At 39.4% G+C, this 17739-nt stretch overlaps 1 protein-coding gene across 9 annotated transcripts in view; it reads right to left on the bottom strand.

The window, feature by feature from the left end:
• AFG1L (AFG1 like ATPase) overlaps positions 1–17739 on the bottom strand; it is a 198849-nt gene that overhangs the window by 145448 nt on the left and 35662 nt on the right. For 6 of the 9 annotated variants that reach the window (XR_015132959.1, XR_015132961.1, XM_086317454.1 and 3 more), the window contains exon 3: positions 7567–7618. The exons of 1 other annotated variant lie outside the window; for it this stretch is intronic. Coding sequence is in view for 5 of the 8 variants with exons in the window: in XM_086317454.1 (XP_086173580.1) it covers positions 7567–7618 (52 nt within the window). In the remaining 3 variants the exon portion in view is untranslated. Of the gene's footprint in view, positions 1–1593; positions 3061–6822; positions 6983–7566; positions 7619–17739 lie in introns of those variants that run through there. 2 more of the 9 variants (XM_086317451.1, XM_086317450.1) reach the window with 2 other exon arrangements.

Raw genomic sequence — 17739 nt, forward strand, 5'->3', positions numbered from 1 at the left:
AACTTTTAAGGATTATATAATTCTCACAATGTTTGAAAAAATTTTTGAAAAAATTCAACACAAATTCACAGTAAAAACTCTTAGCAAACAAAAAAAGAAGCAAACTTCCTTGACCTCATAATGGACAAATACCAAAAAACCTACAGTGAAAAGATACTCAATAACATTTCAAAAATGCAAATTAAAACTACAATGAGATATGACTTCATATCCATTACAATGGATATTATGAAAACAACAAACAAACACAGGTTGATAAGGATGCGGAAAAATGGGAAAACTTGTACATTACTGGTGGGAATGTAAAATGGTGCTGTTGCTATGGAAAACAGTATGGCAGTTCCTCAAAAAATTAATCATAAAATGATCAGGTGATCTAGCAGTTCTACTTCTGGATATATACAAGACACCTGAAAGTTGGGATTCAAACAATATTTGTACATCAATGTTTACAGCAGCATTATTCACTAGTCAAAAGATGGGAACAACCCAAACATCCATCAGTAGATGAATGAATAAACAAAATTGGTATAAACAATATGACAGAATATTATTTAGCCTTAAAAAAAGCATGAAATTCTGACACACACTACAACATGGATGAATCTTGAAGACACTATGCTAGATAAAATGACTCAGAAACAAAAGGATAAGTAAGCATTATACGATCCCACTTACATGAGATACCTAAAGTAGCAGTGAGTGATCCAAGATTACTGCAGATGGTGACTGCAGCCATGAAATTAAAAGACTCTTGCTCCTTAGAAGAGACAATATGACCAACCTAGACAGCATATTAAAAGGCAGAGGACATTACTTTGCCAACAAAGGTCCATATAGTCAAAGCTATGGTTTTTCAGCAGTCATGTATGGATATGAGAGTTGGACCATAAAGAAAGCTGAGCGCCAAAGAATTGATGCTTTTCAACTGACGTGTTGGAGAAGACTCTTAAGACTCCCTTGGACTGCAAGGAGATCCAACCAGTCCAACCTAAAGGAAATCAGTCCTAAATATTGACTGGAAGAACTGATGCTGAAGCTGAAACTCCAAATCTTTGGCCATCTGATGCAAAGAACTGACTTACTGGAAAAGACCCTGATGCTGGGAAGATTGAAGGCAGGAGGAGATGGGGATGACAGAGGATGAGATAGTTGGATGGCATCACAGACTCGACGGACATGGGTTTGAGCAAGCTCCAGGAGTTGGTAATGGACAGGGAGGCCTGGTGTACCGAAGTCCATGGGGGTCACAGGGAGTCGGACACAACTGAACAACTGAACTGAAAGTAGTCAAATTCCTAGAGACAGAAGTAGAATGTTGGTTGCCAGGGACTGGGAGGGAGGGGTATTATTGTCTAATAGGTTCAGAGTTTCAGTTTGGGAAGATGAAAATGTTTGGAGACAAACAGAGGTGATGTCTGCACAACAATTTCAATGTACTTAAAATGCCTTTGAACCATACAGTTAAAAAGGTTAAAATAGTAAATTTTATATTATATATATGTTGCCACAACAACAACAAAAAAAAACTAATACATTAACACACACACAGACACATAAACACACATACCCTATAGTCAACATCATACTTACTAGAAAAGACTGAACATTTCTCCCCAAAATTTGACACAAGGACACCCACTCTCATGACTTCTATTCAACACCGTATGGCATCCTAGCTAATGAAATGAGGCAAGAAAAAGAACTACTGAACAGAAGGCATAGACATTGTAAAGGAAAAAAGTAAATTCTTTTATTTACAGACATGATTGGATACACAAAAAAATTTTGAAGAAGCTACCAAATAACCACTAGAGTTAATACTGAGTTTAGCAAAGTCATCAAAAAATCAATTGATTCTACATATTAGCAGTGATCAACTGGAAATTTAAATGTTAACATACAATACCATTTGCTAAAGCTTTTGACTGTGTGGATCACAACAAACTGGAAAATTCAAGAGATGGGAATACCAAACTACCTTACCTGCTTCCTGAGAAACCTGTATGCAGGTCAAAAAGCAACAGTTAGAACCAGACATGGAACAACAGACTGGTTCCAAATAGGGAAAGGAGTACGTCAAGGCTGTATATTGTCACCCTGCTTATTTAACTTCTATGCAGAGTACATCATGTGAAATGCCAGGCTGGATGAAGCACAAGCTGGAATCAAGATTGCCGGGAGAAATATCAATAACCTCAGATTATGCAGATGATACCACCCTTATGGCAGAAAGTGAAGAACTAAAGAGCCTTCTGATGAAGGTGAAAGAGGAGAGTGAAAAAGCTGGCTTAAAACTCAATATTCAAAAAACGAAGATCATGGCATCCGGTCCCATCACTTCATGGCAAATGAGAGGGGATAAAGTGGAAACAGTGACAGATTTTATTCTCTTAGGCTCCAAAATCACTGTGGATGGTGACTACAGCCATGAAATTAAAAGACGCTTGTTCCTTGGAAGAAAAGCTATGATAAACCTAGACAGCATATTAAAAAGCAGCGACATTACTTTGCCAACAAAGGTCCGTCTAGTCAAAGCTACGGTTTTTCCAATAGTTATGTATGGATGTGAGAGACCACAAAGAAGGCTGAGCACTGAAGAATTGATGCTTTGGAATTGTGGTATTGGAGAAGACTCTCCAGAGTCCCTTGAACTGTAAGGAGATCGAACTAGTCAATCTCAAATGAAATCAATCCTGAATATTCATTGGAAGGACTGATGCTGAAGCTGAAGCTCCAATATTTTGGCCATCTGATACAAAGACCTGACTCATTAGAAAAGACTCTGATGCTGGAAAAGATTGAAGACAGGAGGAGAAGGGGATGACAGAGGATGAGATGGTGGGATGGTGGCATCACCAACTCAATGGACATGAGTTTGATCAAGCTCTGGAAGATGCTGAAGGACAGGGAAGCCTGGCGTGCCGCAGTCCATGGGGTTACAAAGAGTCGGACATGACTGAGCAATGACCAACAACAACCATTTGCAACAGCATTAGAAAACATAAAATACACTGGACACTGGAACAAATTTATCGAAACACATGGCAGACCTCTGTACTACAAACTAAAGAATACCACTGAGAGAAATTAAAGAAAATATTTTAAAATTAAGAAATATACCATGGTGATAGATTGGAATGCTCAATATTTTAAGTTATCAATTCTCTGTAGACATTGATCTTTAACATGTCTTTAACATACTCCCAGTCGAAATCTCAGGATCCTAAGATTTTTTTTAAATGAACAAATGAATTCTAAAATGAACATGGAAACGCAAAGGCAATAGAATAGCCAAAATAATCTTGAAAAAGACAAAATTGGAAGACTCACATCACACTTCAGTGTGCATCAGCAATGTCCAGGTTATAGGAAATCTTACAGGATAAAGAAGTTTATACGTGTGTGGTGTGCACACACCCAAGGATATACTACCTCAGGATGTAAAGTAAATTACTACCTGTGAGCCATGTCCAAAAAAGCCATTGCCACAGCTTGTAAACCTTGAGTGAGCAAAGGCTGTGTCTGCTTTCATTCACCATTACATTTCCAGAAACAACAGACAACGGGGCACAAGGCAGGTGCTTATTTGTCAAGTAACTGGAAGAATGCTGGGGAAAAGTAAGGAAGAAACCAACACTAAATTTCCCTTACCTCACAATTTTGCTTTGGCATCTGCTGCTACTGCTGCTAAGTCACATCAGTCATGTCCAACTCTGTGGGACCCCATAGACAGCAGCCCACCAGGCTCCTCCATCTCTGGGATTCTCCAGGCAAGAACACTGGAGTGGGTTGCCATTTCCTTCTCCAATGCATGAAAGTGAAAAGTGAAAGGGAAGTCACTCAGTCGTGTCCGACTCTTAGCGACCCCATGGACTGCAGCCCTCCAGGCTCCTCCATCCACAGGATTTTCCAGGCAAGAGTACTGGAGTGGGGTGCCATTGCCTTCTCCGGCTTTGGCATCTACAGAATCCTAAATAAAACCTTGTAATTTTCTCAAGATAAGACAATCAATCTTACTAGGGGAGTCATTTATAAAACCTAAAACTCTTGTGCATGATAAGTTGCTTCAATCATGCCTGACTCTTTGCAACCCTATGGACTGTAGCCCACCAGGCTCCTCTGTCCATGGAACTCTCCAGGCAATAATACTGGAGAGGGTTGCCATGCCCTTCTCCAGGGGATCATTCCAACCCAGGGATCAAAGCTGCATCTCATATCTCCTGCAATGGCAGGAGGGTTCTTTACCACTAGTGCCACCTGGGAAGCCATGTAAACTCTAGTAAGTTCTAACTTTTAAGCCCATAGCTGGGAAGCCAAAAATCATTACTCAAGAGCCTCCTCTAGTGGTGCTCTTTTCACAGGTGACACCCTCCACCCCCAACTCCCCCACAGAAGGAGCTGGAAGTGGTAGCTTCCACCATTACCTCCCACTTAGCAGAATTTTGCTTTCCAACTCCTAACCTTAAAACCAGTCTACCTTTCCACTGGTAAAATTACTAGTGTGAAACAAGTGAGGTTAAACCAGGAGACCGCAAAAAAGGGACTTTATTCTCTTCTGATACATGAGAGAAATCATTAACCCTGTCATCACACATTCTGTTAGTCTAGAGCTGAAACCTTGCTGTAAGAAAGCCAGCTGTAGGATAAGAATGAAGCCACAAAATACTACTACTGCAGCTTTTGGTTTTTGCATGAGATATAATAAGCTTTTTGTTAATGAAACATCTCAAGATTGAACCATGATGATATCAACGTTCCTGGGGTTCCCTAGCCTATCTGATCGATTATCTCAACACACCTATGAAGATAAGAGCAGAGTGAGGTGGGTATAACAGAGCCCAAGCCAAGGGCAGGAATAAGGAGAGGAAAAGGGATTGCTATAAAACAGACATCTTTTCCATCAAGTCTCTTTAAAATTGAATACTTGTTTCCCAAGTCTAAAAAAGAAAAATAACAAAGAATAAGAGCTTGTGAAGACATGCCGAGGCTACTCTCCCAGCCAGTAAGCCCCACAAAAATGAAAATTTGACCTATCTTTTATTATCTATTTTGTAAGAATTCTAAACTAAAGAGTAAAGCCACCAAAATGTTCACCTCACTTCCTGTTTCAGAATTCCTTTCTCTTCCCCTCTCTACATTATGAAGATGTGCATAGCCAAAGATTACCACACATCCAGCCTATGTGAATATACCATGTTATCACATCTTTTCTAATTCTTTCAAACATTCAGATGAATTATGTTTATTGTACCTCCCTTCAATGTGTTAGAATATGGTTGTATTTTCAAAACTAAAATCCAACAACCTCCATATTTGTGCTTTTTAAGTCCTTTTGCAGAAGTGGAAACTGTTGTGCTTTACTAAGCATCTTCATTTATGGTTAAGTGGTTAAAGAAACAGGGGAAACAAAGATTCTGATTTTAGCAATGACTGAACATGAAAGTAAAGGTACAGGAAGTAAATGTTCTCCAAAGAGGCAAAAAAATGAGAGATGACTACAGAATGAGATCTCCTAGCGATAGCCAAAGGTGCAGACACATAATCTGATCAAGTACCTGATATAAATTAGATGCTGAGTAAGCATACATTGGTCTCAGAAATACCAATTAGCTGATGAACAAAGAAAAAGAATAGTTTGAGATTCTTTCACATTTTTAAAATCTACAAGTTTCAAGAACTTAAAAGAGAAAAACAAATACCATATATTTACATGTATATGTGGAATCTAGAAAAATGGCTCAAATGAACCTATCTGCAAAGCAGATACAGAGACAAAGAGATAGAGAACAAACATATAGACACCAAGAGGGGAAAGGGCGGATGGGATGAATTAGGAGATTGGGCCTGACGTATATACACTACTATGTATAAAACAGAAAACTCAGGAGAACCTACTGCACAGCACAGGAAACTCTACTCAACGCTCTGCAGTTACAAAGAGGGGATACATGTGTACGTATAGCTGACTCACTCTCCTACATAGCAGACACTAACACAACATTGTAAAGCAGTTAAACGCCAATAAAAATGTTTTTAATAATTTAGAAAGAAAGATAAAAGAACTTCAAGAATCTCTATCATTCCCTTTTTAAAAACTGAACACTAATCATTTATTAGATTTGCTAAATCTATAAATGTAAAACAGACATTTAGAGGCATTAATAAACATCAGAATAAGAGAGAGGACCAAGAAAAGAAAAGAACAGTTTGACCTTTAAGGCAGTGTAACTACTTATTCAACTCCTGCTGCTAATGCTGCTAAGTCGCCTCAGTCGTGTCCGACTCTGTGCAACCCCACAGACGGCAGCCCACCAGGCTCCCCCGTCCCTGGGATTCTCCAGGCAAGAACACTGGAGTGGGTTGCCATTTCCTTCTCCAATACAACTCCTATTATCCTAAAATTCTTACTAAGATAATAAACCTCTGCCACCACTTCCTCACAATGAAAATCTGTTATGGCTACAAGGGAGTCTGAGGCTTGTTGATCAGTCAAGGACTAAAACTGATACAGTTCTTGGGGTCAGACACAAAGAGTCAGACACGACTGAGCGACTGAACTGAACTGAAAACTGGTCTCGTTACATCAAATACTTTGAGTATGCCAAATAAAGAAGTGATTGGCAAGCCATAAGGCCAGATGACAGAAGAGCCACCTTCATGGCATTCGTGAAGGTGGATAACTAGGGAAAGGTTTAGGACTAGAACAAAAGGATTTGGTTGAAGGAAAATCGAAACCAGAAAACAGACAACTTCATCAATAATGAAGTCAAGGAAGAAGCAAGACAACTGATTAGGAAAATCTATTACAGAAAGGCTTACCAGGTGGTGCATTCGCCCGCCAATGCAGCAGATGCAAGAGATGTGGGTTCAATCCCTGGCTCAGGAAGATCTCCTGGAGTAGGAAATGGCAACCTACTCCAGTATTCCTGCCTGGAAAATTCCATGGATAGAGGAGCCTGTCGGGCTACAGTTCACAGGGCTGCAAAGAATCGAACATGACTGAGCACGCCCACATATTAGAGAAACTGACAGTTCACAAAGTTTCCAAGAAAATGAGTCTTCATGCCCAATGACTGGAAGTGCGAGAAGGAAATGTTACCACTTATATGCTTAGAATGTGCACTCATCAATAGACTGAAGATAACTAAATTAGGGGCAAGAGTTTAGATTATGAGTAGAAGTATTAGTGGAAATTAAAATTAAAATGAGCAACTTATTGTTTTAAGTTATTAAGTTGAGTCAAACAGCACTGAGCAATGAGATTCTGATTTATCAAATAACCTATCTAGAGATGATTTCTGTCACTGAGATCAATTCACTTTATGCATTAAATAATGTTTGCACCTAACATGCTAACTAATCATGCCTTCAACTACAGTCACAGCCCATGAGAAATAAAAGTAAAACCTAAGAAATCTACAATCCTCTCCTCTCCCCTGTTTTACCTCATCTCATCCTATTCCTGCTGGTGGTGTGTTGAAAGATAGAAATGGAAGTTTTCTCTGAGTGAAAGCTAGGAAACTTTTTGTTTAGACCACTTAAAACTTATTTTAACACACTTACCCACATCTCCATAAACATACAGGCCCCTTGGAGGTTTGCTCCTTGAAAAAAGCTGCAAATTAAGAAAAAATTATAAATCTCCAATGTGGAAATAAATGAATATCATCATACACAGTGTTCCTAACCAAGCTATATATAGGAGTGAAACAGGCTACTGCACACAGTAAGTACAAAAAACTTGATATAAAAGGCTATGATGCCCCACTTACATTTTAACATAGAAGGCAAGAATCAGTAGCTCAGAGCAAAGCTCTGAAGTCACACAACTTAAGTTTACACCTCCTTCACCATTTACTAACCATGTAATCGTTCCACTCATTTGCAAATGGGCTCCCCAAACAATGACAGCCTAGTTCATTCCCAGCAAGCAAGAGATCAGAAGACTTTTTATGGAGAAACTAAATGGTTTCCAGAGAAAAAGGCACTTGTGTGTTGGTTTCTCCCAAAGAAAGAACGGGATCCCTATCAGATCACCTTACAGTAAAGTACGCTAGTCAACAAATCTCTTAAGAGTCAGCCTTCAATCAGCTCATTAGTATCTGAAATGACACTAAAATGATTTGACAGCTCAGAATCAATAGAAATTGGAAGGGAAAAAAAAAAACTCTCATTATGAAAGTTGGAGACCACAGCAAATATACAGAGGAAACAGACTGCAAAAGGAAACATCAAAATAAAACTATAACCAGTATAATTAATATGCTGAGGAAAATAAGTTATTAAAACTATAAAGCAAGAACAAAATGCAATTTCTAAAAAGGAATATTAAGAACAAAGGAGAGTACTCTGAAATTTAACATACAGTACCAGAAATAAAATTCCAGAAATAAAACAAATGGTAACAATAAAAGATGGAAAATGTAAGAAAATTACAGGATTAATTCAGGAGGTCCAAGAGCTAACCAAAAGGAATTCCAGAAAGGGAAAAGATAAAAAAGAGAGAAGGAAATTACCTAAGATTTTTCTCAAATCTGAAGGATGAAATTTTAAGATGAGGAGGACAGAGTAAGCATCCAGCACAACGAGGGAAATAAGACCCATGCCAAGTCACAAGAGCTTCCCAGGTGGTGCTGGTGGCAAAGATCCTGCCTGCCAATGCAGGAGACATAAGAGACACCAGTTCAATCCCTGGGTTTCGAAGATCCCCTGGAGGTGGGCATGGCAACCCACTCCAGTTTTCTTGCCTGGAGAATCCAATGGACAGAGGAGCCTGGTGGGCTATAGTCCATGAGGTCACAAAGAGTTGGACACGACTGAAGCAACTTAACTTACTCTTGCTCACCAAGTCATAATCCTGAAATTTCTGACACAAGGAAAATAAAGAAAATCTTACAAACATCCAAGGTGGCAGTGGAGGAGGGAAGTGGTAGAGACAAGTCATAAAAAACTTATAAACTTGAATAAAATTTGAGAGACAATGATTTCCCATCTAACCATCAAGTGTGAAAATGGAAGTTGACATTCCACATTTACAAGGTCTTAAAAAATCTTCCCCAGCAGAAATATGAACACCTAGGCTACAGTGGCACAAGCAGGACAAGAAAGCAATCAAGTACAGACCAAAGCAGGAGGATGAAGGCCTCAAAAAGAAACAAAATGGAACTTCTCTTTGTCCAACATTATTATCAACCCAAATTACCATTCTAAATTTTGTTCCACTTAGAAGAGTAACCTTCAAACTCTATGACAGTTCCTAGACACCTATGTAAAAACCAAGGAGAGCCAGATCCAAGAGAGTACAGAGAGGATAAAAGCAGAAAGGGGGCTTCCCAGGTGGCTTAGTACTAAACAATCCACCTGCCAAAGCAGAAGACACAGGCTTGATCCCTGGAAGATCCCCTAGAGAAGGAAATGGCAACCCATTCCAGTATTCTTGCCTGGGAAATTCCCTGGACAAAGGAGCCTGGTGGGCTACAGTCCATTCGGTGTCAAAGAGTCAGACATGATTTAATGACTAAACAACAACAAAAGTGGAAGGAAGCAAAGGTTATGCCATTTAGCATCACCACAGCAGTAGATAATTTGACAGAGAACATTTGCAAAAGCTAGATTTCAGGATCTTTTATAACACTTTTGTTTTTTAATATGTGGATTCACTCTGGTATGCCTCAGAAACCTCTCTTGCTCTCCTCTTAGCTTTCTCTATAAATCCAGCCCCTGACTTCATCAGCCCCTTCCAGAAGAACCTTCATCAGTTTAGGCAAAAGAATCTGCTTTGCTTTGATTCTGCCAACTGGATGCCTTTCCTGTGTTCTTCTGCACATCAACTCTCCATCTATTCTTAAATCTCAAGAGAAAGAAGAAACTACTCCTGCCAAAAGTCCTTAATTTGCCTTGTTTTAATATCTTACATGAACCATTCTTATACATTGGTTATTCTATTTTCAACTTTCCAGAAAAAAACCAATGTGCTCCTCAACAATTTTTTTCCCTCAATAATTTTAAAACAGCTTCAAATTAGAAAACTTATATACAACTTAATAATCTCTAAGTACATTTTATGTATTAGAAATCTTTTGAAAGCAACTTTCACAGAAAGTAACTGGCAATGTCACAGCAATTGATTACTTGCTCACAACATATTTTGCTGTGATTCGAACAGATTCAAGGGATTAGATCTGATAGAGAGAGTGTCTGAAGAACTATGGACAGAGGTTCGTGACATTGTACAGAAGGCAATGATTAAGACCATCCCCAACAAAAAGAAATGCAAAAAGGCAAGATGGTTGTCTGAGGAGGCCTTACAAATAGCTGAGAAAAGAAGAGAAGCTAAAAGCAAAGGAGAAAAGGAAAGATATACCCATTTGAATATAGAGTTCCAAAGAATAGGACAGAGAAGAAAGCCTTCCTCAGTGACCAATGCAAAGAAATAGAGGGAAACAACAGAATGGGAAGGACTAGATCTCTTTAAGAAAATTAGTGATACCAAGAGAACATTTCATTCAAAGATAGGCACAATAAAGGACAGAAATGGCATGGACCTAACAGAAGCAGAAGAACTATACAAAAAAGATCTTCACGACCCAGATAACCACGATGGTGTGATCATTCACCTAGAGCCAGACATCCTGGAATGTGAAGTCAAGTGGGCCTTAGGAAGCATCTACAAACAAAGCTAGTGGAGGTGATGGAATTCCACTTGAGCTATTTCAAATCCTAAAAGATGATGCTGTTAAAGTGCTGCACTCAGAATGCCAGCAATTTTGGAAAACTCAGCAGTGGCCACAGAACTGGAAAAGGTCAGTTTTCATTCCAAAGAAAGGCAATGCCAAAGAATGTTCAAATTACTGCACAATTGCACTCATCTCACACGCTAGCAAAGTAATGCTCAAAATTCTCCAAGCCAGGCTTCAACAGTACCTGAACCATGAACTTTCAGATGTTCAAGCTGGATTTAGAAAAGGCAGAAGAACCAGAGATCAAGTTGCCAACATCCGTTGGATCATCAAAAAAGCAAGAGTTCCAGAAAAACATCTATTTCTGCTTTATTGACTATGCCAAAGCCTTTGACTGTGTGGATCACAACAAACTGTGGAAAATTCTGAAAGAGATGGGAATACCAGACCACCTGACCTGCCTCTTGAGAAATCTGTATGGAGGTCAGGAAGCAACAGTTAAAACTGGACATGGAACAACAGACTGGTTCCAAATAGGAAAAGGAGTACGTCAAGGTTGTATAATGTCATCCTGCTTATTTAACTTATATGCAGAGTATATCATGCAAAATTCCAGGCTGGATAAAGCAGAAGCTAGAATCAAGATTGCTGGGAGAAATACCAATAACCTCAGATACGCAGATGACACATCCTTATGGCAGAAAGCGAAGAAGAACTAAAAAGCTTCTTGATGAAAGTGAAAGAGAAGAGTGAAAAAGTTGATTTAAAACTCAACACTTAGAAAATGAAGATCACGGCATCTGGTCCCATCAGTTCATGGCAAATAGATGGGAAAACAATGGAAACAGTGAGAGACTTTAGTTTTTTGGGCTCCAAAAATCACTGCAGATGGTCACTGCAGCCATGAAATTAAAAGACGCTTACTCCTTGGAAGAAAAACTATGACCAACCTAGACAACATATTAAAAAGCAGAGACATTACTTTGCCAACAAAGGTCCATCTAGTCAAAGCTATGGTTTCTCTAGTAGTCATGTATGGATGTGAGAGTTGGACTATAAAGAAAGCTGAGCACCGAACAGTTGATGCTTTTGAACTATGGTGTTGGAGAAGACTCTCTTGAGAGTTCCTTGGACTGCAAGATCAAACCAGTCAATCTTAAAGGAAATCAGTCCTGAGTAGTCACTGGAAGGACTGAAGCTGAAGCTGAAACTCCAATACTTTGGCCACCTGATGCAAAGAACTGACTTATTGGAAAAGACCCTGATGCTGGGAAAGATCAAAGGCAGGAGAAGAAGGGGATGACAGAGGATGAGATGGTTGGATGGCATCAATGACTTGATGGACATGAGTTTGAGCAAGCTTCGGGAGTTGGTGATGAACAGCAAAGCCTGGCATGCTGCAATCCATGGTATTGCAAAGAGTTGGACACAACTGAGCAACTGAACTGAACTGGACTGAACATAATTTGCAGAAATTGTCCAGGGTCTAGTCAGAATATAATCAACATGTGCTGAATCAGTGAAATTCAAGGCAAAAATTTAACAAAGATGGGAGGGGAAAGATGACATGGCAAGAACTCAACACTGCTAAAAAAAATCCACATATATATGCATATATGTGTTAATACAAATATATGCATGTGTGTGTATATATATATATATACACACACACACATATATATCTCACTTGGGCCTCTCTTCTGTTTTACCCAAAGTTAATATATTTTTGAAAAAGCAGTTTGCCAAATATTATACTGCATTATTGGAGTAGGAAATAGCAACCCACTCCAGTATTCTTGCCTGGAGAATCCCATGAACAGAGTAGCCTGGCAGGCTACAGTCCATGGGGTTGCAAGAGTCGGACACGACTTAGCGACTAAACCACCACCACCACCACCACCATCATACTACATTATATATTACATACATAATTTATATTATATTTAAGGCAACATTTAGAAGATGATAAAGAGGTACCAGATGGTTATAGAGTACCAAAGGAAAAGATTCTCAAACATGTGAAATCACAGATATCTAGTATAGCATAAATACTATTTAAGATGCAGATTTTACTCCAAAGAAAGATTTTACTCCAAAGAAGTTGATAAACACAATGGATAGTCCCCTAATGATAAATGTTAGATATCATCCATCTAAACTCTATTATATGCACCAAGTATTTTTACTTGGAGAAGCAAGCTGATTTTTTCCTAATAAAATTTCAGTCTTCCAAAAATTATTGAAATTATTTCAAAGGATTAAAAATCTATATTTTAATGGGAAAGTCAGAGGATTGAATGGAGAACAGTAAAGCTATTTACAAGGCTGTAAAATGGGTCCTAAAGAAGTTTCTAAATTCTTTATTCATCATAGTGAATTCAGGGAGAGTTGGGTTTACACAGTTTCTTCAAAATAACTACACAGGAACCCACATCATTTACATGTTCCTAATTTACATTTTCTCACAATTTACCCTATTTTTCAGGTCCATTAAATTCCCTTTCTCAATGTTTTAATTTCCTGTAACGTGTTCTTATGTCTCAGAGCACGCCACCCTGGCCTGGGTCCTAGGTGCTGGGATGCGCCACATGCTCCCGTCCCCCAACAAGCCTCGGATGTCCTGCTCTCTACCCTAGGGGGAAACCTTGCTGGCTGGCTGCTAGCTGGCTGCCAGCTGGGTTCAGCCTCTGGGAGGCACTGCTTATAGGAGACTGGAGGGAGGCGGGTGGAGAGAAAGCCTGGTCATTCTCTCCCGCTGCCTCCCTGCTTCCAGGCTGTGTCTCTGGCAGAGAGGCTTCCCTCCAGAGCCATGAGGTCCTCGTGCCACAGCTCCAGCTCTCTGCGGGCTACTCCTTCACTCCTCCATGCCCTGTTTGCTGCCTTAGGACTGCCCTGCCCATGACTCTCTAAGTCATTTCTTGATTCAGTCTTTATTTGAAACTGCTGTGAACAGTTTCCTACCAGAACTCTGATACATGCCCAACCTCTAAAATACACACACTTCACACTAGACAAAAACTTGGAAATCTGAACATAAGTTTCTCAAGTGACCAGCTGTAAAATTTGTCATGTTAACTATATCTTAGGGAATTTGTGAAGTAGGATCATGACACCTTCTCTAATGGGTTTTTGATAGGGATACAGTGATACTGTATTATAGACTCTGCAGATAGTAAGCATAAGGATGATGTTGGAAGATAGTGGAAAACTATTACCTACCTCCACAAGGAAAGAGTAGTAGAGCTGAACTGAAAAGATCTTGGTACAAATTCTGATTCTGCTACTTATTAGCTACATGACTCTGGGTAAGCCACATCAACTCTACACCTTATCTATTGTGCTGCTTCCTTATCTATTGGATTCAGGGCACAGCACAGGGGAGTTCCCATCCACTGCCCACCTCTGCACGCCTAATCACAAGGCCCACTCACTCACACTGAAGACTGCAAACTTCATGTGCTGATACCCACCTCTATCCAAACCTATGGACCACAAAAGAAGAAACATCACACCCTTTGCAACACCCTTCTCAAAGATCTGAACATTAATGTACACTTAAGCTATTTCATATCTATATAAACTCTACCAAACAAATCAAGAATACATTCAAGAACAGGGAGCACATTTTCAAATACTGTTCATATTCTAAGCAATTAGAAGCAATCTCAATATATTCCAAAGAATCACTGTACGCCTACCTAATGGAATAAAATTAAAAATAAATATGGAAGGATAGCTAAAAACAGAAAAAACTCATACTAAGATACTGACTTTCTTTCACATTCCTTCACATTCACCCAGACTTCTGGGATTGCAACTTCATATAGGAGGCTGAAGGAGGGCCAACACAATGCCTTCTGTTTTCTCTTTATAAAGACGTAGACATCTGTTGAAAGTGATGGGGGAAGCGTAGTTTAGCTTGAAGGGAGCTAAGAAGGCTCTAGAGAATTGTTCAGAGACACTGTAAACTAACCAGTGAAATAGATTTGTTGACAAAATGAAGGGGTACTCCTCAGGGCTTTCAGACTCTTCTCAGCAATCTTATACAACTGTGCGGCCGTCATGTCCTTTAGATGAGAACGGTCCTACTCCCTGCTCTATCCTCCACAACCAGATGAGGGTTTCAGGGGTAAGTCTATGACTAAGTTCAACCAAGGGGAGTTCTGTTATTCATCTCTAGGTGAAAGAGCTCTTGTCTTCTGGGCAGTACGCTGCATAGATGTGATGCTAGTTTGCTACTCTGACATAAGCCAAGTTGAACACAAAGTCAAAATAAGCAGGAGGGCAAGATAAAGAAGATCTCCAGGGCTTCCCTGGTGGCTCAGTGGTAAAGAATCCACCTGCCAACATAGGAGACATGGATTTGATCCCTCGTCTGGGAAGATTCCACATGCCTCGGAGCAACTAAGTCCATGCACGACAACTACTGAGCCTGTGCTCTAGAGCCCGGGAGCCACAGCTCCTGAGCCCACATGCCACAGTTACTGAAGCCCATGTGCTCAGAGATCATGCCCCATAAGAGAAGCCACCACAATGAGAAGCCCTCACACTGCAACCAGAGGAGCCCTGCTTGAAATAAGTGTTGCTGAGGATGTAGAGAAAGGGAACCTCATGCACTGCTGGAATGTACATGGGTACAGCCACTGTGGAAAACAGTATGCAGGTTCCTCAAAAAATTAAACATAGCGCTACCATACGATTTAGCAATTCCACTTCTGGATATTTATCCAAATGAAAACTCGAGCTCAAAGAGATATCTACAACTCCCTGTTCATTGCAGCATTATTTACAATGGCCAAAAAAACGGAAACAACCGAAGTGTTACACACACACACATAATGGAAATTATTCAACCATTAAAAAAGAAAGGAATTCTGACATTTGGGACAACACTGATGGACACTGAAGGCATTATGCTAAGAGAAATAAATCGGACGGAGAAAGAATGTATGAACTCATATGTGGAACCTAAAAAACAACTCACAGGTAATGAGTCAAGAGAGCATCTCAAGTTTAGGAGACTTACTATAATAAGTAATAGAACACTATAACACTAAATCAAAAGGGAGGCTAACAAGAAAAGCAGCTGTCAGAAACAATGTTATTAAAATTTTTTTAAACAATATGACTAAATTGCCAGTCACCCAACAAGGAAATGTGCTAATGTCACAAGTGTTTGGGGTCCTAGTTGTTATATATTTTGGTGATGACACTCCAAATCACTAAATTTAGTAAAAATTTATGTTTTTAATTTCATATACATGGAAAGCCCACTTTCACACAAAGAATCTTTTGAACATGAGTTTATGTTTTTAAAGTAAATACCTGATAATTATTCTATCAAAATTTTATTAGACAAAGTCAAATGTAAAACATGATTACTGGATTCACATACAAACACATATTTAAAAGAACATTTGGGACAACTGAAGAAATTTAAATATGGGCTTCATATTTAGCCCATATTAATTACTTTATATTATGAGATAAAATACTGGATGCCCAGTTAAATTTGAGTTTCACACTGACATGATATAATGTTGCACGGGACATACATACACTAAAAAACCATTATTTATCTGAAATTCAAGTTTATCTAGACTTTATTTTTATTTGCTAAATTGAGTGACCCTATATCACTGCATCAACGTTAAGAGAAAATATTTGCAAATGAAGCAAGAAGGGATTAATCTCCAAAATATACAAACAACTCATGGAGCTCAATGTCAAAAAAAAGCAAACAATCCAATCAAAAAATGGTGGAAGACCTAAACAGACATTTCTCCAAAGAAAATACACAGATGGCCAACAAATACATGAAAAGATGCTCAACACTGCTCATTATTAGAGAAATTCAAATCAAAACTACAATGAGAGGGACGTCCTTGGTTGTCCAATGGCTAAGCCTCCCCTCCCACTGCAGAGGGCCTGGGTTCAATTCCTGGTCGAAGAACTAGATCCTACATGTTGCAGCTAAAGATCCCGCATGCCACAAGGAAAACGGATCAAAGATCCTGAGTGTGACAACCAGGACCCGGCACAGCCAAATATGTGTTTCAAAAAAAACCACAATGAGGTACCACATTCTAACCACCCATCAGAATAGCCAACATCAAAAAGTCTACACACAGTAAATACTGGAGAGGGTGTAGAGGAAAGGGAACTCTCTTGCATTGTTGGTGGGAATGTAAATTGATATAGCCACTGTGGAGAATAGTATGGAGGTTCCTTACAAAACTAAAAACAGAACTACCATATGACCCAGCAATCCCACTACTGGGCATATACCCTAAGAAAATCTAGGCATAATTCAAAATGACACATGTACCTCAATGTTCACTGCAGCACTATTTACAATAGCCAGGGCATGGAAACAACCTAAATGTCTAACTGTCTAGCAACAGATAAATGGATAAAGAGGATATGGTACAGGGACTTCCTTGGTGGCCCAGTGGTTAGGAATCTGCCTGCTAATGCAAAGGACACAGGTTCCAGCCCCAGTCTGGGAAGATCCCACATGCTGGGGAGCAATTAAGCCCACGAGCTGCAACTACAGAAGCCTGAGTGCCCTAGAGCCCATGCTCCACAACGAGAGGCCACCACAATGAGAAGCCCAAGCACTTCAACTTGAGAGTAGGCCCCATTCCTGGCAACTAGGGAAAGCCTGCACGCAGCAATGAAACCCAGCCCAGCCAAAAATAAAATTAGTTAATTTTTAAAAAAAAGAAGATATGGTACATATATACAGTGGAAAATTGCTCAGCCATAAAAAGGAATGAAACTAGATCGTTTGTAGAGATGTGGATGGAAGTAGAGTCTGTCATACAGAGTGAAGTAAGTCAAAAAGAGAAAAATAAGTGTTGTATATTAATGCATGTATGTGGAATCTAGAAAAATGGTATAGGTGAAACTATTTCCAGGGCAGGAATAGAGACACAGATGTAGAGAACAGACATGTGGAACACAGGTAGGGGAAGGGAAGGGTAGGATGAACTGGAAGATTAAGATTAACATATACACTACCATGTATAAAATAAACAGCTAGTGAGAACCTGCT

Source organism: Bos grunniens, chromosome 9, assembly GCF_055505025.1.
Source record: "Bos grunniens cultivar Pamir isolate PY7600 chromosome 9, Bosgru_T2T1.0, whole genome shotgun sequence".
Taxonomy (NCBI): Eukaryota; Metazoa; Chordata; class Mammalia; order Artiodactyla; family Bovidae; genus Bos; species Bos grunniens.